Below are 22,177 nucleotides of genomic sequence, written 5' to 3' on the forward strand. Positions count from 1 at the left end.
GATAGTCAGCATGGCTTTGTCAGAGGGAGGTCATGCCTAACAAATTTGATTGAATTTTTTGAGGAGGTGACCAGGTGTGTCGATGAGGGTAGTGCAGTTGATGTAGTTTATATGGATTTCAGCAAAGCCTTTGACAAGGTCCCACATGGGAGACTTAGAAAGAAGGCAAATGTACATGGGATACAGGGTGATTTGATGAGGTGGATTCAAAATTGGCTTAGTTGTAGGAGGCAGAGGGTGATGACAGGATGCTTTAGTGACTGGAAGCCAGTGTCCAGTGGCGTACCACAGGGATCTGGGGATCTGTGCTCGGTCCCCTGTTATTTGTCATTTATATAAATGACATAGATGATGATGCGGGGGGGTAGGATTAGTTAGTTTGCGGATGACACAAAGATTGGCTGGGTGGTTAACAGTGAGGTTGAGTGTCTTGGGCTACAGGAAGATATAGACGGGATGGTCAAATGGGCCGATAAGTGGCAGATGGAATTTAACCCTGAAAAGTGTGAGGTGATACACTTTGGAAGGAGTAATTTGACAAGGAAGTATTCAATGAATGGCACGGCACTAGGAAGTTCTGAGGAACAAAGGGACCTTGGCGTGTGTGTCCATAGATCTCTGAAGGTGGAGGGGCATGTTAGTGGGGTGGTGAAAAAGGCATAAGGGACATTTGCCTTTATCAATCGAGGCATAGTTTACAAAAGTAGGGAAGTCATGTTGGAGTGGTATAGAACCTTGGTGAGGCCACAGCTGGAGTACTGTGTGCAGTTCTGGTCGCCACATTACAGGAAGGATGTGATTGCACTGGAGGGGGTGCAGAGGAGATTCACCAGGATGTTGCCTGGGATGAAATATTCACATTATGAAGAGAGGTTGGATAGACTTGGGTTGTTTTCATTGGAGTAGAGAAGACTGAGGGGCGACCTGATCAAGGTGTACAAGATTATGAGGGGCACGGACAGGGTGGATAGGGAGCAGCTGTTCCCCTTAGTTGAAGGGTCAGTCACAAGGGGGCATAAGTTCAAGGTGAGGGGCAGGAGGTTTAGGGGGGATGTGAGGAAAAACCTTTTTACCCAGAGGGTGGTGACGGTCTGGAATGCGCTGCCTGGGAGGGTGGTGGAGGCGGGCTGCCTCACATCCTTTAAAAAGTACCTGGATGAGCACTTGGCACATCATAACATTCAAGGCTATGGGCCAAGTGCTGGTAAATGGGATTAGGTAGGTAGGTCAGGTGTTTCTCATGTGTCGGTGCAGACATGATGGGCCGAAGGGCCTCTTCTGCACTGTGATTCTGTGATAGTAATATAAACCAGTTACTGCATGAATGGAAACCGGCCAGGAATGATTGAACAAAGTAGTGAGACTCAACTGTGAGACAGTTGAAGGATAAGCAATTAATCAATAGATGTATTGGTAAAGACTGGACATATAACCTGGGACAGAAAGTCTGTAATGCTTACACATAATTTTAAATGTACTAAATGTACATTATAAGACAGTGCATTGTAAAATGATCTTTCACAGACCAATCTAGAAAGATGAGTTGTGCTAAGTCGAAGTCTTTATGTCCTTGGGGAGTAACATAAAGATGGGTAAAGAATAAGGCATTATTCAAGAATTATTAAAAATTAGATACTGAAACATAGGGAGTAGCCCCATTTTATTACTGTGTGGAAAGATGCTCACATATGTGAGAAACAAATTATAAATAAGCAGACAGTTAATTATTGTTTGACAGTTAGGCTAATTTGAGATAAGAAAATATGAGTTAAGGGGATCAAATGAAGGTGTGGAGAAGCCATTTTGCTGGCATGTTATCCACGCACTGAGTGTGTGAGACGGGATTCTGAAAGATCGACTGTCGACGGCCGAGCAGAGGGTTAGTATCACTTCACACCTTCAGCTTGATCACCCGAGGAAGGTATAAGAAGTCTGCTTAGTTGTTAAGCTTTTTCCTTTTACTGTTAATTGAAACTTAGTTTTCTAATTTTTTAACTTGTTACCTTTCTACCTTTTAATTGTTAATAAATCTTTTAAATTTACCATCTGAAGTATTCAGTCTTCTCCGATGATTGAGTCTAGTGTGAACCAAATGATTTATTAGATAATATACAATTGGGAACATCAGGTCAAATGAGTTGTACCCCATAAATTAATTGTAATGCCCTTTACACCATGAGCTCTGATTTTGTGCCGTAACCTTTGATGTGGCACTTTGTCAAATGCCTTCTGGAAATCGAAGTACAGCACATCCACAGGTTCCCCTTACCTTGTTGCTTGTTACTTCCCCAAAGAACACTAATAAATCAGTCAGGCATGATTTCTGTTTCACAAAACCATGTTGACACTGCCTGATTACATTGAGACTTTTTAAGTGCCCATTAGAACCTCCTGAATAATAGATTCTAGGATTTTCCCAATGACAGATGTTAAACTAACTGGCCTGTAGTTTCCTGCTTTCTGTCTCCCTCCTTGAATAGAAGAGTCACATTCATTATTTTCCAATCTGATGAGATCTTTCCAGAATCTAGGGAATTTTGGAAAATTAAAACCAATGCATCTACTACTTCATAGCCACTTCTTTTAAGACCTTAGGATGAAGTCCATCAGGACCAGGGGTCTTGTCAGTTTTTAGTTCTAATAATTTTCTCGGTACACTTTCCCTGGTGCCTGTTATAAGTTCCCTGTAATTGTTTTAAGTTCCTCTCTCCCTTTCACCTCCTGATTCACAATCATTTCTGGCATGTTATTTGTATTCTTTGCAGTGAAGACAGGCGCAAAAATCTGTTGTGTTTGTCCGCCATTTCCTTATTTTCCATTATTAATTCCCCAGACTCAGTCTCTCGAGGACCAATGCTCACTTTACTGATTCTTTTCCTTTTTAAATACTTGTCGAAACTCCACCTGTTTTTATATTTCTAGCTAGCTTTCTCTTGCAGTCTAATTTCTCCTTCTTTATTAATATTTTAGTCATTCTTTGCTGTTCCTTATATTATTTATATGGTATTATAAAAACTGCAGCATTCCAATTGTTGTTGACGGTTCCCGTGTGTTCGGCTCTCAGCTGCAGGCAGCGCCTGGTTCAGTTTTACCCAACACATCTATGTCTGTGATGTCGCATTCATCTCACATTTATAAAGCTACTTTCACGCAATGAGAAACATCCCAAGGGGCTTCACAGGAGTGATGACCCTGAGCCACATAAGGAGATGTGAGGATGTCAAACTGAGGGTCCCGTCTGCTCTCTCAGGCGGATGTGAAAGATCCCATGGCTGCTATTTTTAAGGAGAGCAGGGGCGCACTCCCTGGTGAGGGCAATATTTCACCCTCAACCAATCTGACTAAAAACAGGTCATCTCTGGTCACGATCACATTGCTGTTGTGGAGGTTTACTGCGCACAGAGATGTCCTGAGATGGTGAAAGGCACTTTACAATTCTGTCAACTCCAGCCCGGATACTGTGGTTAGCAACAACACTTGCCCAATATCATAATTAACAAAGTTCACTCCTGAATCTGATTAACAGCAGCAGAATTTGAACAGTGCAGTCACGTGTGAATTCGCTGGTGTGTCAGCAGGTTAGAAGATCGATTAAACCTCTTCCCACAGACGGAGCAGGTGAAGGGCCTCTCCCCAGTGTGAACTTGCTGGTGAGTCAGCAGGTTGGATGAATGAGTAAATCCCTTCCCACACACGGGACAGGTGAAGGGTCTCTCCCCAGTGTGAACTCGCTGGTGTCTCAGCAGGTTGGATGATCGATTAAATCCCTTCCCACACACGGAACAGGTGAATGGCCTCTCCCCGGTGTGAACTCGCTGGTGTGTGAGCAAGTGGGATGGTCGTGTGAATCCCTTTCCACATTCAGAGCAGGTGAAGGGCCTCTCCCCAGTGTGAACTAGCTGGTGTGTCAGCAGGTTGGATGACTGGGTGAATCCCTTCCCACATTTGGAGCAGGTGAACGGCCTTTCCCCAGTGTGAACTCGTTCATGTACAGTAAGTTCAGATGATCGTCTGAACCCAGTTGCACAGTGAGAGCACCTGAACGGTCTCTCATCAGTGTGAATGCGTTGATGATATTGCAGATCCCCAGAACCTTTGAAGCACTTTCCACAGTCTGGACATTTAAAAGGTCTCTCGTCAGTGTGAACCCGTTGATGTGTCAGAAGGTGGGGCGATGTCCTGAACCTCTTCCCACACTGTGAGCAGCTGAACGGTGCATACCCGGTGTGAATGCGCTGGTGCTCCCTCAGTCCATGTGGGTTTTTAAAGCTCTTTTCACAGTCAGGGCATTTAAACTCTCTCTTTTCAGCGTGGACTTGCTGGTGTTTCAGCAGGTGGGATGAGAGAGTGAATCCTTTTCCACACACGGAGCACGTGAACGGCCTCTCCCCAGTGTGAAGTCGCTGGTGTCTCTGAAGGCAGACTAACTGAATGAATCCCTTCCCACACACGGAGCAGCTAAATGGCCTCTCCCCGGTGTGACTGCGTCGATGAGTTTCCAGATCAGACGGGGATCTGAATCCCTTCCCACAGTCCCCACATTTCCACGGTTTATCCCTGGTGTGAACGGTGCTTTTTGCTTCCATGTTCAAAGGATGATAATATTCAGGTCCTGATGAATCAAGTGACTCTGGCTGATTTTGATGTGATAGTGGTTTGACTTTCCAAACTGAAAATCCTTCTAATACTCTACAAAATGAATTTAAAACATAAACAAGGAACTGTGAAACAGAACCGACAAAAACACAAGGACAGGCTGTGACACTGAGGTGAATCAATCTGGTAATTTGTGGGACCAGCACGTGGAAAATGTGACCGTGGAAGCTACCAGATTGTCATAAAAACCAAACTGGTTCACTAATGTCCTTAAGGGAAGGGAACCTGCCTCCCAGTCTGGACCTACACAAGATTCTGGCCTCTACGGGAGAAGAGAGAGTGAGAGGTGGAGGAGGGGAAAAGGAGACGGATTTCATAGATCTGCAATTCAACCAGAATTTGGAAATTCCAAACCCATGGCCCCCACCACCTGGAAAGACAAGAGCAGCTGGTGCATGGAGAAAACCATCGGCTTTAAGACGCACAGCATAGAGTTCACACTGGGGAGAGGCCAGACACCTGCTCCACATGTGAGAAGGGGTTTAATCCATCATCCATCCAGCTGACACACCAGCGAGTTCAGCAATGACTCCGGGGGTTGGATTCTGCTGTTCATCACATCCAGGACTGAACCATGTTCATTCTGATAGTGTGGGTTTGTTTCTGCTGATGTTAATAATCTCTGTAACCGGACTGGTGATTTAATATTCTGGAAATTGCCTTGTTTTACTTTGTAACCCTTACTCTTCAAATGAAGCATCTTTCTTCAGCCTACAACAAACAGTAATTTACTTGTAATTTTTTCCATTTAGTTTCTTTATTCAGTGCTCACCATATGGTCTGCTCTACGTTGGGAACATCAAACACAGATTGGGTGATCACTTTGTGGAACAACCTCTGTTCAGTCTGTGAGCTTGACCCTGAGCTTCTGGTCACTTGTCATTTTAATTCTCTGCTCCACTCCCACTCTGACCTCTCTGTCCTTGGCCCCCTGATCTGTTCCAATGAAGCTCAATGGGAGCTTGAGGAAAAGCAGCTCATCTTTCGATTCAACACTTTACAACCTTCCAGAACTCAACATCGAGTTCAGCAGTTTCTGCACCAACAGGGAGTTGTCAGGATCAGGAACTCTTGACCTGAAAAGGTGCTGGAACCTGATTCTACAGGGAATTTTAAAAGGAAGTTGACAGGGACTTGAGAATGAGGAACTTACTGATTACAAACAGAATGCATGTGTGTGGGTCTAAACATGACTGCTCTTTCAAAGAGACAGCAGAAGCACAAAGGGTTGAATGGCCTTTCTGTGCCGTAAGTTTCTATGATTCTAGGGGATGGCTATTTAGTCCCTCGTGCCTGTTCCAACATGAAATGAAAACGTGGCTGATCTGTGATCTAACTCTATACACTTGCCTTTGCTCCACATCCATTAATACCTTTGGTTAACAAAGATTGTTCAATGTCAGATTTAACATTAACATTGATCTTGCATCAACTGCAGTTTGTGGAACAGAGTTCCTCACTTCTACCTACCTTTGTGTGCAGAGGTGTTTGCTAACTTCACTTCTGAAAGGTTCAGCTCTCATGTTTACATTATGCCCACTATTGCGTTGATATCCTCTTTAACCAGCAATGCAATTCCACCACCTTTTCCTTTTTGTCTGACCTTCCTAAACACTGAATACCCCTGGATGTTCAGTTCTCATCCCTGGTTGATGCAAGATCAATGTTGATGTTAAATCTGACATTGAACAATCTTTGTTAACCAAAGGTATTAATGACATTGAACAGTCCCAGATTCCCCAACTGGTGGAAATTGTTTCTCTCTATCTATCCACTCAGTTCCAATTAATATTTTGACAACTTTGATCAAATCACCCCTTAATCTTCTAAATTCCAGTGAATACAACCCAACTTTGTGTCATCTCGCCTCACAATTTAACACTTGGAGTCCAGGTATCGTTCAGGTAAGTCTGTGCTGCACTCCCTCCAAGGAAAATGTATCCTTCCTGCCCAGAACTGAACACCGTTCTCCAGATGTCGTCTGACCAGGGCTTTGTGTATCCAGATGCTTTTCCAGTCACAGTGATACCTGAAATTAATTTATTAGGAGAGATGACTGAAACTCGGATTGTGTTTCCAGGAATTTATCCAAGATAGAGAGAAATTATTTCTGTTAACTGGGGAGTTGTGGACTAGGGGCATAGTCTAAAAATTGTAGCCAGGTCTTTCAGATTGAAATGGGGTAACAATTGTTGACACAAAAACAAAAGTTTGGAATTCTCTCCCACAAATGACAATTCCCTCACCAATATGGCCACCCATTTACACCCCCACCCCCCACCTTCCCCTCCCAAGATGGTGACAGGCAGTTGCCTGCATAAACCAGGCCTCTTACCAGGGTTTCCAGTCCCACAGCCACCATGTTTTTTTTAATTCTATGATGGGTTGTGGGCATTGCCCATTCCTAATAGCCCTGGAACTGAGTGGCTTGCTGGACGGTTTCAGAGTGAACCACTTCACTGTGGGTCTGGAGTCACATGTAGGTTGGCAGATTTCCTTCCCTGAAGGGGCGCTGGTGAACCAGATGAGGTTTTAAAACAACCCATGATAGTTTTATGGTCACTATTTCCGAGACGAGGTTTATATTCCAGATTTATTCGCTGAATTGAATCCATATCCTCAGAACAGGGTCTCTGGGTTTCTAGCCCAGTGACATTACCACTAGGCCACTGTCTCCCCGTCCTCCGAGCTCGCGTGCGGTTTCCAGGCTCCCCCCGGTTCATAATCTCCACCCGCCCTCTGAGCTCGCGCGCGGTTTCCAGGCTCCCCCCGGTTCATAATCTCCACCCGCCCTCTGAGCTCGCGCGCGGTTTCCAGGCTCCCCCCGTTCACAATCTCCAGCCGTCGGCTTCATTTCTCACCCTTTGTGATCTTAACCCGACCGCCTTCTTCCAGCTCCGATTCCAGTTCTGCGCATGCTACAGTCGCAGCCTAGCCCCGCCCCTCCATCACTCCGATTGGCTCGAGAACCAACAGCAGCCGCGGACACGCCCCCTCCTGCTATTGGCCTGTCGCTGCTGTCAATCAGCCGGGCATTGTGAGCTGACAGGTGGGAGGTCACTGTCGGGAGCGGGTTAATAAACCCCGGGCGGGGGGGGCGGGGTTTACAAATCCCGAATGCGGCGCCAGTTAAACAATGAACATTCTCCACTCTCACTATCCGCCGCTTCCGGCTTCTCTCTGAATCCTCCCAATATACTGAACACCAATGTGTTCACTCTGTTCCAATATTCTGAATGTGAGAATACCTTTACAAAAAGCAATGACCTGCTGAGACACCAGCGTATTCACACTGCACTCTCACTGAGACTCACAGTGATGGAAAACTGTCTCACCCCTGTACACAAACTGCCTTTGGACTGTGGCTGGGAGCTCCTGTCTGTTGGGTGTCAGATAGAAACTCGGCTTAAACTGTCACCCAACTGTCTCCAGGAGCAGCTGAGAAAACAAACTGTAGAATCCAATCGGACAGAATGACCCATCAGACAATCAATGTACAGGTTAAACCTTCCTTCCAGCCTCTGATCAAACACTTCTCCCTTTAAAACCAGGGTTCAATGTTCAGATACACACCGAGACAGAGATTGCTGACACTCAAGAACACTTCCCAGTGTCAAATAATCAGTCTGTTGTGAGTCCTTCACACAAGGGGCTGCTTCCTGGCTCCGTCTCCATGTGTGTCAGCTCACAAGGGCGTGACTCAGCACCGTGTCAGCATCTGACCGCCCCTATATCACGCTTCAGCAGCTGGGGCCCAGGCATCCAGAGTGGGGGAAGTTCTGTATGAGAGTTTCACTGTTTTCTGTCACTGTGAGCCTCAGGGAGCAGCAGTACACTGCAGCGTCGGTCGGCTGCAGCCCCCACATAGTTAATGTGGTTAATTTAGTCCGATTTCGAGCTCTGCAATTTGGCAAATTGGATCCAAAATTGGCTTAGTGGCAGGAGGCAGAGGGTGATGGTCCAAAGTTGTTTTTGTGATTGGAAGGCTGTGATGAGTGGTATACCTCAGGGATACTTGCCTTTTTTAGTCGAGGCATAGAATATAAGAGCAGGGGGGTTATGTTGGAGCTGTATAAAACACTAGTTGGGCCACATCTGGAGTAATCTGTGCAATTCTGGGCGCCACACTATAGAAAGGATGTGATTGCACTGGAGAGGGTGCAGAGGAGATTCACCAGGATGTTGCCTAGGCTAGAGTGTTTCAGCTATAAAGGGAGACTGGATCGGCTAGGGCTGTTTTCCTTAGAGCAGAGAAGGCTGAGTGGGGACCTGATAGAGGTGTACAAAATTATGAGGGGCATAGATAGGGTAGATAAGAAGAAACTTTTCCCCTCAGCGGAGGTGTCAATAACCAGGGGGCGGAGATTTAAGGTAAGGGGCAGGATCTTTAGAGGGGATTTGAGGATAAATATTTTCACACAGGGGATGGTTGGGATCTGCAACACACTGCCTGAGGGGGTGGTAGAGGCAGGAACCCTGACAACATTTAAGAAGTATTTTGGTGAGTACTTAAAACGCCATTACATACAGGGCTGCGGGCCAAGTGCTGGAAATAGGATTAGAATAGATAGGTGCTTGATGGCCAGCATGGACGCAATGGGCCGAAGGGCCTTTTTCTGTGCTGTATAATTCTATGACTCTCTGACCCCGAGCCTGCTCACAGGAGGGATGGTTCCACTGTTACAGACCGAGTGGGAATGACATTCTATTGTGACATTGTGAAAGTTTAATGACATTCTGACGATGCCGGCACACATGAGGTCTACGATTTTAAGGTGCAAGATGGTGTGGCATTACTTTCCTCATCATCTGTCATAAGAGGATCCCCTCCACTATCCACTTTGTCTTGGTTATGTTGACATGAAATAATAGTAATGATCGCCATCATCATCATCATTGAAACCTCTGATGAGTCTCTGGAAAGTCAGCGAGCTCTCTGCAACAGAGAAGATTCCCCACATGTCAAACTTGAAGGTGGATGTTTGAATCTTGAAGCAAAACATGATAAACAACATTAAGTTCACAACCATCATGTTACCGGATATCCGTAATCACAGACAAGTGATATGTCAGTAGCACGTGTATCACTGAGCCCTCAGTGAACCACTGGGTGCATGGGCTGAAACCAAGTTCAAATAATCCCAAAGCATCTCTCTTACCGTGTTCAGTTAATGCTGAGCAGATAGACACATTCTCAGTTATAATACTGAGAGGAACTTTTCAGTCATTTCAAATTGGAGACTGATGAAAATAGAATGAAGGAACATTTGAGAAAAAGAAACTCATCGTGACCATTGGAATGTGTTCTGTCTCGTTCACTGAAAGGCCGAGTGAGTGGTCAGCAAAAGGTTCCAATGCAGCAGGTTGGTCGAGTGATTATGGTGTTGGACTTAGGTTCAGTCAACGAATGCTCAAGTGGAATTGAGCCTCCCACACCCAACCTCCTCCTGGGAGTTTTTTTGCCAGGGTTGTTCCTGCTTTTGTTGAGCGAGGATGATGGAAGTAAGGGAACGATGCTGCTAGGCAGATCAGCAATTCTCTTAGTGAATTCAGAGTAGCGTCAAGGGGTTGAATGACACCCTCCTGTTTCTATTGAAGGACAATATATTTTCCAAAGACTGTAAAGAGTGGGATTGATGGAGAATGGAGAATGATGCAGAATGAGAAAGACAGATATATAGAAAGAGAGAAAGTTAGGTTGGCAGAGAGAAGTAATGATCAATTTATTTCCTAAAAAAGGCAGGTTGGGCACAGAGAGCTTTTGTAAGAATATTTTGTATCTGTCTTTACCAAGGAAGAAGATGCTATATGGCCACGGTGAAAGAGGAGGTAAGTAAAACACTAGAAGTATTTAAAATTGATAGGAAGAAGAGACTAGATAGACAGTCAATATTTAAAGTTAATAATGCACCAGGACTGGATGAGTTGCATCCATGGATAATGAGGGAAGTGAGAGTGGAAATTTCAGAGGCACTGGCCATAATTTTCCAATTTCACTTAGACTCAGAGGTGGTTCCAGAGGACTGGAGGATTGCAAACGTTATAACTTTGTTGAAAAAAAGTAAAGATAAGCCCAATAACTACAGGCCAGTCAGTTTAACCTCCGTGGTGGGGAAAATTCTAGAAGCAATGATTCGGGATAAAATCAATAATCACATCGATAAATGTGGGTTAATTGAGGAAAACCAGCACGAATTTAATCTTATTTATTGGCCATCCGACCCCAGTGTGAAAGCAAAGAAAAACCTGTTCATAATTGGGGTTCTCTATGGCAGCATTTTTACCCAGCATCCCCCGCGGTGGAGAATGTCCCCTGTCCATTACCACAGAGGAGCAGTGCGCAGGCGCAGTGCTGCCCAGTGTTGGGAGCATGCGCAGTGTCAGATGACCAGGGACAGACGCTTCTCTCCCGGATCCACAATGGGTAGAGGGGGGGATGGCGGGGGCGGAAAGAGCGATGGATCCGGCGGGTGGACGGAGAGGCTCCGGAAACATGTTGTGTAAACTGCAAACCCCAAATGAGAAGCTACCGGTTCTCCGTTTGCACAGAGCGGAGCCGAGAGGAAATGTCCCGGTGACAAACCCAGAGCAGGAGGGGAGAATGTTGTGAATTTCTATCCTGGACTGACAGGGATGGGTTTTGGAAACTCCTTTCACAGGGGGTTAGAAGAGGAGGATTTACACACAGCAAACTCAAACCGAGAGAAATGTGTGTCTCTTCTCAATTTCTATCCTGGGCCAACTGATGAATTTTGTAAACCAAAAAAAAAATTACAGGTGTTGGGAAGGTTTGGGTTGGGGCATTTTTTCTTTAGAAAAAGGGAGAGGGAGGAGCTGATAGAGGGCTTTACAATGATCAATGGGTTGGACGGGGTAGATATGGAGACAATGTTTCCACTTGAAATGTCTTCACTCAGAGAGTGGTGAGAATATGGAACTCACAGGAAACCATTGAGGGAGAAAAATTGTGATAGTTTCAACAGGAGACTAGATGAGTACATGGAAGAAAAGGGATTAGAAAGATAAGCTGAAAGGCTGAGATGATTTGCATGAAATGGGGGGAGAAGCATAAAACTAGCAGAACAGTTGGACAGAATGGCCTGTTTGTCTGTTGCATATTTTGAGTATTTCAATTTAAACTTCATTTACAGGGTATTCGGAGGGTTGGATTTGCAGATGGGAAATTCAAACCAAACATCACATCAAGATCTGACAGAGTCACTTGATTCATCAGGATCCGAATATCATTGGCCTTTGAATGTGCAAGGAGAAATGTTTGGCTGTTCTATCTGTGGGAAAATGTTTCAAACATCAGTGTGACTGGAAAAGCACGAAGACAGACACACACACCCCGAGTGAGAGTTTTCCAGTGAACTGACTGTGGAAAGAGCTTTAACCAGTTACACAGCCTGAAAAAACATCACACTGTTCACAGCGGGAAGGGACTGTACACGTGTTGTGTGTGGGTGTGGGGCTGGGCTTCAACTGGTCGTCCAACCTGGGGAGACACAAGGACACCCGCACTATGGGGAAACCATGGAAATGTGGGGACTGTGGGAAGGGTTTCAATTCCCCATCTGAGGTGGAAACTCATCGACGCAGTCACACTGGGGAGAGACCGTTCACTTGCTCCGTGTGTGGGAAGGGATTCACTCAGTCATCCAGTCTCTACACACACCAGCATGTTCATACTGGCAAGAGGCCATTCACCTGCCTTGAATGTGGAAAGGGATTTAATGCTTTGTCAAACCTCCGGACTCACCATCGTGCTCACTCTGATGAGAGACCGTTTAAATGTTCTGACTGTGAGAAGAGATTTATAAGCAGAAAGGATCTACTGACACACCAACACACTCACACTGGGGAGAGGCCATTCACCTGCAATGTGTGTAGGAAAGGATTCACTCAGTCATCCCACGTCCTGACACACCAACTTGTTCACACTGATAAGAGACCTTTTAAATGTTCTGACTGTGAGAAGAGCTTTAAAAGTAAAAAGGATTTACTGAACCATGAACACATTCACACTGGCGAGAGGCCATTCACCTGCTCCGTGTGTGGGAAGAGATTCATTTCTTCATCCCACCTTCTGACACACCAATTTGTTCACACCGAGCAGAGACCTTTTAATTGTCCTGACTGTGAGAAAAAATTTAAAAGCAGAAAGGATCTTCTGAAACACCAACACACTCACACTGGGGAGAGGCCATTCATCTGCTCTATCTGTGGGAAGGGATTCACTCGGTTAGCCCACCTGCTGAGACACCATCGAGTTCACACTGGGGAGAGGCCATTCACCTGCAGTGAATGTGAACAGGAATTCATTGATTCATCTGACCTTCTGATACACCAGCGAGTTCATACTGGGGAGAGACCATATACTTGCCTTGAGTGTGGCAAAAGATTCACTCAGTCATCTCATCTCACTACACATCAACTTGTTCACACTGATCAGAGACCTTTTAAACGTTCTGACTGTGAGAAGAGATTTAAAAGTAAACAGAATCTGCTGACACACCAGCGAGTTCATACTGGGGAGAGGCTGTTCACCTGCTCCGTGTGTGGGAAGAGATTCGCTCAGTCAAGCAACCTGCTGAGACACCAGCAAGTTCATATGCGACAGCAGGGGTTGGATTCTGATGTAATTGCTACATTTATTCACATGCAGGACTGAATCATGTCTGGATGCCTGTTTTCAGTTTTCAGTGGGGTTCCACAATTTGTAGTTTATATCAATGATTTAGACTTAAATGTAGGGGCAATGAGCAAGAAGATTGCAGATGATGTCAACATTGCTGGTGTGGTTGACAATGAGGAAGAAAGCTGTGGACTGCAGGAAAACATCAATGGACTGGTCAGATGACCAGAGCAGAAAATTGGTAAATGTAAATCAATCTGGAGCAGTGTGTGATAATGAAATTGGGGAGGGCAAACAAGAGAAGGGAATGAAAATAAAAGGGATGACGCTGAGAACTACAGAGGAACAGAGAGACCTCGGAGTGCACATCCACAGATCCCTGAATGTGGCTGGACAGGTAGATCAGGTGGTCAGGAAGGCATTTGGGACACTTTCTTGCCTGAGGCCTAGAATATAAGAGCAGGGAGATTATGTTAGAATTGTGTAAAACACTTGTTAGAGCACAGCTAGAGTACTGAGTATGGCCTTGGTCACTGCATTAATCAACTATAAAGTAATCAATTAGCCTAAAACTAAAGACAAATTGATAATTTATCATAGAATTGCAGTCAGTATTCAATTAATCAAATCTAGGGGATAATGATAAAGCTAACTAACAATGGGTTGAAACAGTGAAGAAGTCTGATTTTTTCAGTAAATTAAACTCTGAGGTGTTTAGATGATAAGAGTTAAGAAAAACATTTTTGTTAATTCCCTCTAAAAAAATAAGGTGACTTTAGCACAATGGAAGAAGCTGATTGGTGGGTAGCTGATGAATCTTTATTTATTTTAATGATTAGCTTATTTTGTTTAAATGAGTTAATAATCAGATAAATAAAGGCATGGCAGGGCATCTAATTCCTGTAGAGTGCGCATCCAGTTCCATGTGGGAAAATCAGGATGCATCTCTGTGCTGGACAATCACAAGTGCAGGAAGTGTCATCAGCTGGAGCAGCGGGAGGCAAAGGGGAATGGTCAAGAGGTGGTTTTGGGACCACAAGGCTGTTTCCAGTGGAGTTCTGGATGGCTCAGCACAGGATTCCATGCTTCTGTGGTATATATCACTGCTTTAGACTTTAACATGGGGACATGATTAAGACATTTTCAACCTTGTCATTAACAGTGAGAAAGAAAGCTGTAGACTGTCGGAAGGTGTCAATAGAATGATCAGGTGGGCAGAAAAGTAGCAAATGGAGATCATCCTCGAGAAGTGTGAGGTAATAAATACATTTGGGGAGGGCAAACATGGCAAAGGGAAAGAATATTACTGGTATGATGGTGAGAAGTGTAGGTGAACAGAGGGACATTGGAGTGCATGTCCACAGATCCCTGAAGGGGACAGGCGAGGTAGATAAGGTGTTTAAAAAGGCAGACAGGATACTTTCTGTTATTAACTGAGACATAGAATACAAGAACAGGGAATATTTCTAGCATTTTCGGTTGATGAAAGATCACAGACCTGAAACTCCTCTCTCTCCATAGATGCTGCCAGAGCTGCTGAGTATTTCCAGCGTTTTCTGTTTTTATTATATGATCAGGGAGGTTATACTAGAGCTGAATAAACAACTAGTTGGACCACAGCTGGACTACTGAGTACAGTTCTGGTCAGTGCATTACAGGAAGGATGTGTTCACACCAGAGAGGGTACGGAGGAGATTTATGAGGATATTGACAGGAATGGCGAATTTTAACGATAAGGTTGGGGTTGTTTTCTTTGGAACAGAGGAGGCTGAGGGGAGATTTAACTGAGGTGTATAAAATTATGAGGGGCACAGATAGAGTGGATAGGAAGGACTTATTTCTGTTAACAGAGATATCAATGACTAGAGGGCTTAGATTTAAACTAATTAGCAGATGGTAACCCCCAGGATGTTGATAGTGGGGGATACAGCGGTGGGCGATGGTTGGATTCTCTATTTTTGGAGATGGTCATTGCCTGACACTTGTGTGGCGTGAATGTTACTTGCCATTTGTCAGCCAAAACCTGGATATTGTCCAGGTCTTGCTGCATTTGGACATGGACTGTTTCAGTATCTGAGGAGTCACGAGTGGTGCTGAACATTGTGAATTGTCCTGATGAGTGCAAGACAAAAAGCTTAGTCATGTCTCTTTTTTCACCAATCTTCTGTAATGTGGCTGGTGTTTACTATTTTAATACATCAAATAAATCAGCTTTGTTTCAAATATACAGCGCGTCGTGTGTTTGGTCTCTCTGAGATATCACGAGCGTGTTCCCTTAAATCCACTCAGGAAATGTCTTTAACAGGAAACCAACAATTAAACACATCACATCAAATAATTGGCAAAAATCAGGAACCATTTTTTATTCAATAAGTTATGACCTGAGACGTTCTGCCTGAAAGGGGATAGGAGCAGATTCAATAACAACTTTCCAAAGTGAGTTAGATCTCCAGTTAAAAGGTAAAGTCTGCAGGGCTCTGGGGAAAGGGCAGGGGAGTGTGGGCTAATTGTCAGCTCTTTCAAAGGTGATCACAACCCTATAAGGCAGCTCTATGTCGACAGGAGAAAGGCTGGTGTTCAACTCTCTGAGATAACAAGGAAGTTATGAGAAATCAGAACAAAACACTGGTTCAACCTCAACTGGAGTATTGTGTCCAATTCTGGATACCACACTTTAGGAAGGATGTGAAGGTATTGAAGAGGATGCAGAACAGATTATTGAGAATGGATCCAGGGATGAGAAACTGCAGTTATGAGGATAGATTGGAAAAGATGGGGCTGATCTGTTTAGAGAAAAGAAGATTCATAGGAGATTTGATAGAAAGGCTCAAAATCATGAGGGATCTGGACAGAGTAGACAGGGAGAAACGATTCCTAGTGGCAGAAGGGCTGAGGACCAGAGGACATGGGTTAAAGATGAATTGAAAAAGAAGCAATGGTGACATGAGGAAAACCCTGTTTATGCAGTGAGTGGTTAGAATCTGGAGTGCACTGACTGAGAGTGTGGTGGAGGAAGGTTCAATCATGCCTTTCAAACAGAATTGGATAATTATCTGAACAGAAAAAATGTGCAGGGCCGGGGAGTGGGACTGGCTGAGTAGCTCTTTCGGAAAGCTGGCATGGGCAAGGACATGATGGGCCGAATGACCTCCTTCTATGCTGTAACCATTCTATGATTCTAATGAAGGCTGTGGGGAAAGGGCAGGGGAGTGGGACTCATTGGCAGCTCCTTCAAAGGTGGTCCCAGCCCTACAATGCAGCTCCATATTGAAAAGAGGCAGTCTGATGTCCAACTCTCCAAGAATAAAGAAAGATCTCAACTCTTAGCAGGAATAGGCAATTCAGCCTCTCGAGCCTGCCCCACCATTCAATACGATCTTAATTGATCTCATTTCGGCCTGAACTCCAATTTCCCGCCCTCCCCCCATAACCTTTCAACTCTTTACTAATTAAAAATCTGTCTATCTCCTCCTTAAATTTATTCAGTGTCCCGGCATCCCCTGCACTCTGAGGTAGTGAATTCCACAGATTCACGACCCTTTGAGAAAAGTAATTCCTCCTCATCTCTGATTTAAATCTACCACCCTTTAGCCTAAAACTATGGCCTCTTGTTCTACAATGCCCCACAAGGGGAAACATCTGCTCATGTCTACTTTGTCTATCCCCTTTAGCATCTTATATACCCCAATTAGATCTCCTCTCATCCTTCTACACTCTAGCGAGTATAGGCCTAAACTGCTCAATCTCTCCTCATAAGACAAGCCCCGCATCTCTGGAATCAATCTAGTGAACCTCCTCTGACCTGCCTCCAATGCAACAACATCCTTCCGCAAGTAAAGGGACCAAAACTGTGCACAATACTCCAGGTGCGGTCTCACCAATGCCTTGTACAGTTGCAACAATACTTCCCTATTTTTATACTCTATTCCTTTAGCAATAAATGCCAAAATTCCATTTGTCTTCCTTATTACCTGCTGTACCTGCATACTAGCTTTCAACGATTCATGCACGAGGACACCCAGATCCCTCTGCACTGAAGCATTCTGAAGTTTCTCTCCATTTAAATAATAAGTCGACTTTTTATTCTTCTGACCAAAGTGGATAACCTCACACTTATCCACATTCAACTCCATCTGCCAAATTTTGGCCCATTCACCTAACCTGTCCATATCCATTTGTAAATTTTTTATTTCTTCATTGCAACTTACTTTCCCACCTATTTTTGGTGTCATCTGCAAAGTTAGCTATTGTACCTTCTATCCCTGAATCCAAATCATTAATATAGATTGTAAATAGTTGGGGCCCAAGGACTGAACCCTGTGGCACCCTACTAGTTACAGCTTGCCATCCAAGGAGCCCTTCAATTCTCTGTGAATGTCTTTCAAATGCTGACAAATTCCTTCCTTCTTTTGAAATTCCATTTCCTTATGCCTGGGATGCAGACAGTGCTGGACACAGAGGGAGCAGCAAACCTGGTTCAGAGTGGACACGCTGGGTATATCCCTCCTTAAGTAAGGAGACCAAAACTGTACACAGTACTCTAGGTGTGGTTTCACCAATGCCCAGTACAGCTGTAGCAAAACTTCCCTACTTTTATACTCCAACCCTCTTGCAATAAATGCCAACATTCCAGTTACCTTCCTAATTTCTTGCTGTACCTGCATGCTAACTTTTTGAGATTTATGTGCCAGGACCCCAAGGTCCCTCTGTACTACAGCATTCTGCAATCTCTCTCTACTTAAATAATTTCTGATTTTCTATTCTTCTTGTCAAAGTGAAAACCCTCACATTTTCCCAAATAATGCACCATCTGCAAGTGTTTTCCCATTCACTTAATCTAGCTCTTTGTTTCCTCACAATTTGATTTCCTACCCATCTTTGTATTGTCAGCAAATGTGGCTGCAATACACTCGGCCCATTCAACCACGTCATTAGTATAGGTTGTAAATGGTTGAGGTGACAGCACTGATCCCATAATACCATAAGACTTAGGAGTAGAAATTAGGCCATTCGGCCCATCGAGTCTGCTCCGCCATTCAATCATGGCTGTTAAGTTTCTCAACCCCATTCTCCCGCCTTCACCCCATAACCTTTGATCCCCTTACCACCCAAGAACCTATCTATCTCGGTCTTAAATACACTCAATGACCTGGCCTCCACAGCCTTCTGTGGCAATGAATTCCAGATTCACCACTCTCTGGCTAAAGAAGTTTCTCCTCATCTCTGTTCTAAAAGGTCTTCCCTTTACTCTGAGGCTGTGCCCTCGGGTCCTAGTCTCTCCTACTAATGGAAACATCTTCCCCACGTCCACTCTATCCAGGCCTTTCAGTATTCTGTAAGTTTCCGTACAGTTCTGTTGAAGGGTCATGAGGACTCAAAACGTCAACTGTACTCTTCTCTGCCGATGCTGCCAGACCTGCTGAGTTTTTCCAGGTATTTCTGTTTCTGTTTTGAATTTCCAGCATCCACAGTTTTTTGTTTTTATCTCTATGTATTTAATTTCTTGTTAAATTAATAAACATTTATGTTAGTTTAGATTAAAAAAAACCTTTTGAGACTGTGGTTTTATTTCTGAATTCAGAGCTGCATCTCAAAACATACCAATTGAAAATATAGGTTATGACATTTGTTCAAGTTTCTATCTGGGATTTAAACAACTCAGCCTTTACCAACTGCTGTGTCATAACATCGCTGCAGTACTACATTACACGACTAGAAATAATAATAAATGTACTTTATTACAGAAGCATAAATAATATATCTAATTTGTACAATATTACACCACTAGACATATCTATGTTGTTACAATCCCCTTAAAAGAAACAAATTCCCAGACAATCCTCAACGGAATAAATCGAAGGACAAGGTTAACTTTTAAAACTTATACTGTAACAATCAAACTAAAATCAACAAAAATGAAGCATGCATTAAAAGACAAATATTATTTGAATAGATAGGATAAATTTGACTTTAAACAGTTTATACAATAAAAAACAGGCTCCACAAAATCACCAGCATTTCCCCCCTCAGCATATTTGGCACTAATTCCAGTTACAGAGTCCCACAACTCTCTGTACTTCCCAGGGGAGGGAAAGAAAGTGTTTTATTCACAGATGTTGGACAGAGGAGGAAGGTTAAGTGTCTGTGTGAAGTTAATAACAAACGCTGTGCTGTTTAAAACCAAACTCTGGAGAAAATGAGGGGAAGATGCATAGTAAACTCCCCTCCCCCCACTCCCTCAGCTGGCAGCCCAGCGCGCAGGCGCAGAAAGCGCTGCTGACTGTGTTGTCCGGAGCAGCCGCTCTCAGTAGCTTTTTGTTTTTATCTTTCCACCGATGCTGCCAGACCTGCTGAGTTTTTCCAGGTAATTCTGTTTTTGTTCTCGATCTCCTTTTGGGCCGCCGTAGACAGCAGCCATGGCCGTGGGGGTTCGCTCCGCGGCTTCTCGCTCTGGCCGGAGCCGCCAGCCGGTTGCCTGGAAACCTTGGCTCGAGAAGGTGCAGGAGGAAGGGGAACAATGGGTGGGGGTGGGGCTCTCGTGTCCGCGCGCCTGGCCTGCCCTGCCGCCTGGAACCCCAGCACGTCACCGCGGAGCAGAGTGATTCCTAATTGGCTGATTCAGGCAGGGTTCCATTGTGGACATCACAATGCGGAAGTTGGACAATGAGCTTCAGACTGAAACTTCCTCCTCTGGGCAACATCTGTGAGGAAATCAGTGTTTCTCCCTTTCTAATCTAATTCTGGTCTTAAATTGTTGACTTGCAGGAACTGAAGGAAATGAAGTTAATCCCGGGAGGGTGCAGACTCTGGAAAGGTTGCCCCAGTTCTCTCAATGAAAGGGGTGGTTTGCCCAGTAGTTGGCCGGTATTTAATGAGACAGTACAGTAATATAGACATTGAGTATTGCTGTAAAAAGAGAGAATCTGTCGAAGCTTTCCATTTGCACGCATCAAAATAGATGTGAGAATGTCAAATTTTAAAGGGAACAATAATTCATATTGTAAAACAGTGAGCGGATTGTTTTGCAAGTGTACTCAGGTCAAGTTGTTGCTTTGGGGTATGCACCAGGGAACAATCATGGCTAGCTTTTATTTAAATTCAGAAAATCCGAATCAAATCCAGTTGGTTGAGAGATGCCACTGGGGGAAACGACAAGGAATAGTTGTCCATGTAGCTTTTGTTCAATTGAAAAGGCACAATGCCTAGACAAATTTTCCCAGCTGAGGTCCAGGCCCAATAAAAGATTATCAGTTGGGCTCACAATGTGGCTCACTTACACTTGCTAGAAGCTCCATTTATCCCTATTCCAGGTCCGGTCCACTGCACATAAAGAAATTTTTTAGGAAGTCTTACTATAGCTGCACAGGGCATTGTTGAGGCCACACATTGAGTATTCTGCACAGTTTTGGATTCCTTCCTTAAGGAGGGATATACTGGCTTGGAAGCCATTTGTAGAAGGTTCACTAGGCTGATTCCTGGGATGAAAGATTGTCATCTGAGAAATGCTGAGCAGGTTGAGCCTTAACTCATTGGAGTTTAGAAGAATGAGAGGTGATCTTTTTGAAACAAATGGCATTCTGAGGAAGCTGGACAGAGTAGGTGCTGGGAGAATGTTCCCTCTCATGGGGAAATCTAGAACAAGGGGACACAGTTTAAAAAAGGGGTCTCCTATTTAAGATGGAGATGGGGAGGAATTTATTCTCTCAGAGGAGCGTTAGCCTTTGGAATTCTCTTCCACAGAGAGCAGTGGAGGCCGGGTCATTGAATATATTCAAGGCCGAGTTAGACAGATTTTTGATCAACAAGTGAGTCAATGATTATGGTGGACAGGCAGGAAAGTGCAGTTAAGGCCACATCAGATCAAACATGATCTTATTGAATGGCGGAGCAGGCTTGATGGTATGAATGGCCTACTGCTGTTCCCATTTCTTATAATCTCCGTTTCCAGGACAGGAAGCGGTGAACATGAATCTGTCGATCAGCTTGAATCGGCACCTTTAGGAAAATTGGGAGGGTGTATAGTCGGTACAGCAGAATGAGAATGTAGGGAAAGTGTGCGGGATGGAGATTCAGAGATTTTGGGGAATGAAAGAGGAAAGAATGTTCCATCAAAATTACAATTGTTTGTTCTGAATTTCTCCCCTGTACTGACAGCAATGACTTTTGTAAACTCCTTTTACAGGACATTAGAGGGGGAGGATTTGCAAATTGAAATCTCAAACCAAACGTCACGTCAACAGTCACTCGGTTCATCACGATGTGAGTATCATCGGCCTTTGAATCTAGAAGGAGAACTGTTTGTCTGTTTTGTCTGCTTCAAAAGGTTTTTAACATCAGTGTGACTGGAAAAGCACCGAGACACACAGGCCCAAGTGAGAGTGTTCCAGTGCATTGACTGTGGAGAAAGCTTTAACAGGTTACACAGCTTGACAAAAACATGAGACCATTAACAGCAGGGAGAGACTGTACATGTGTTCTGTTTGTAGAAGTGTTTTCAACTGATTGTTGAAACTGGAGAGACACAAGGACACCCACACAATGGAGAAACCATGGAAGTGTAGGGACTGTGGGAAGGGATTCCAGAACCCATCTGCACTGGAAAATCATCGACGCAGTCACACCAGGGAGAGACCATTCACCTGCCCTGTTTGTGGGAAGGGATTCACTCTCTCAGGCAACCTGCAGATACACCAGCGAATTCACACCGGGAAGAGACCATTCACCTGCTCTGAGTGTGGGAAGGGATTCACTCAGTCATCTTCCCTGCAGAGACACCAGCGAGTTCATACTGGGCAGAGGCCGTTCACCTGCTCTGATTGTGGGAAGGCATTTACTCAGTTATCCAGCCTGCTGACACACCAGCGACTTCACACTGGGGAGCGG

At 44.5% G+C, this 22,177-nt stretch overlaps 1 protein-coding gene across 1 annotated transcript in view; it reads right to left on the reverse strand.

Annotated features, from left to right (window-relative positions):
• Window positions 1-1,644: 1,644 nt before the first annotated feature.
• LOC144697691 (uncharacterized) overlaps window positions 1,645-22,177 on the reverse strand; it is a 50,166-nt gene continuing 29,633 nt past the window's right edge. The window contains 3 exon segments of the mRNA XM_078569704.1: window positions 1,645-4,206; window positions 4,375-4,689; window positions 9,517-9,644. Of these exon segments, the coding sequence (XP_078425830.1) occupies window positions 3,549-4,206; window positions 4,375-4,689; window positions 9,517-9,644 (1,101 nt within the window). The 3' untranslated portion in view covers window positions 1,645-3,548.

The sequence above is a fragment of the Cetorhinus maximus genome, chromosome 23 (assembly GCF_964194155.1).
Source record: "Cetorhinus maximus chromosome 23, sCetMax3.hap1.1, whole genome shotgun sequence".
Lineage (NCBI taxonomy): Eukaryota > Metazoa > Chordata > Chondrichthyes > Lamniformes > Cetorhinidae > Cetorhinus > Cetorhinus maximus.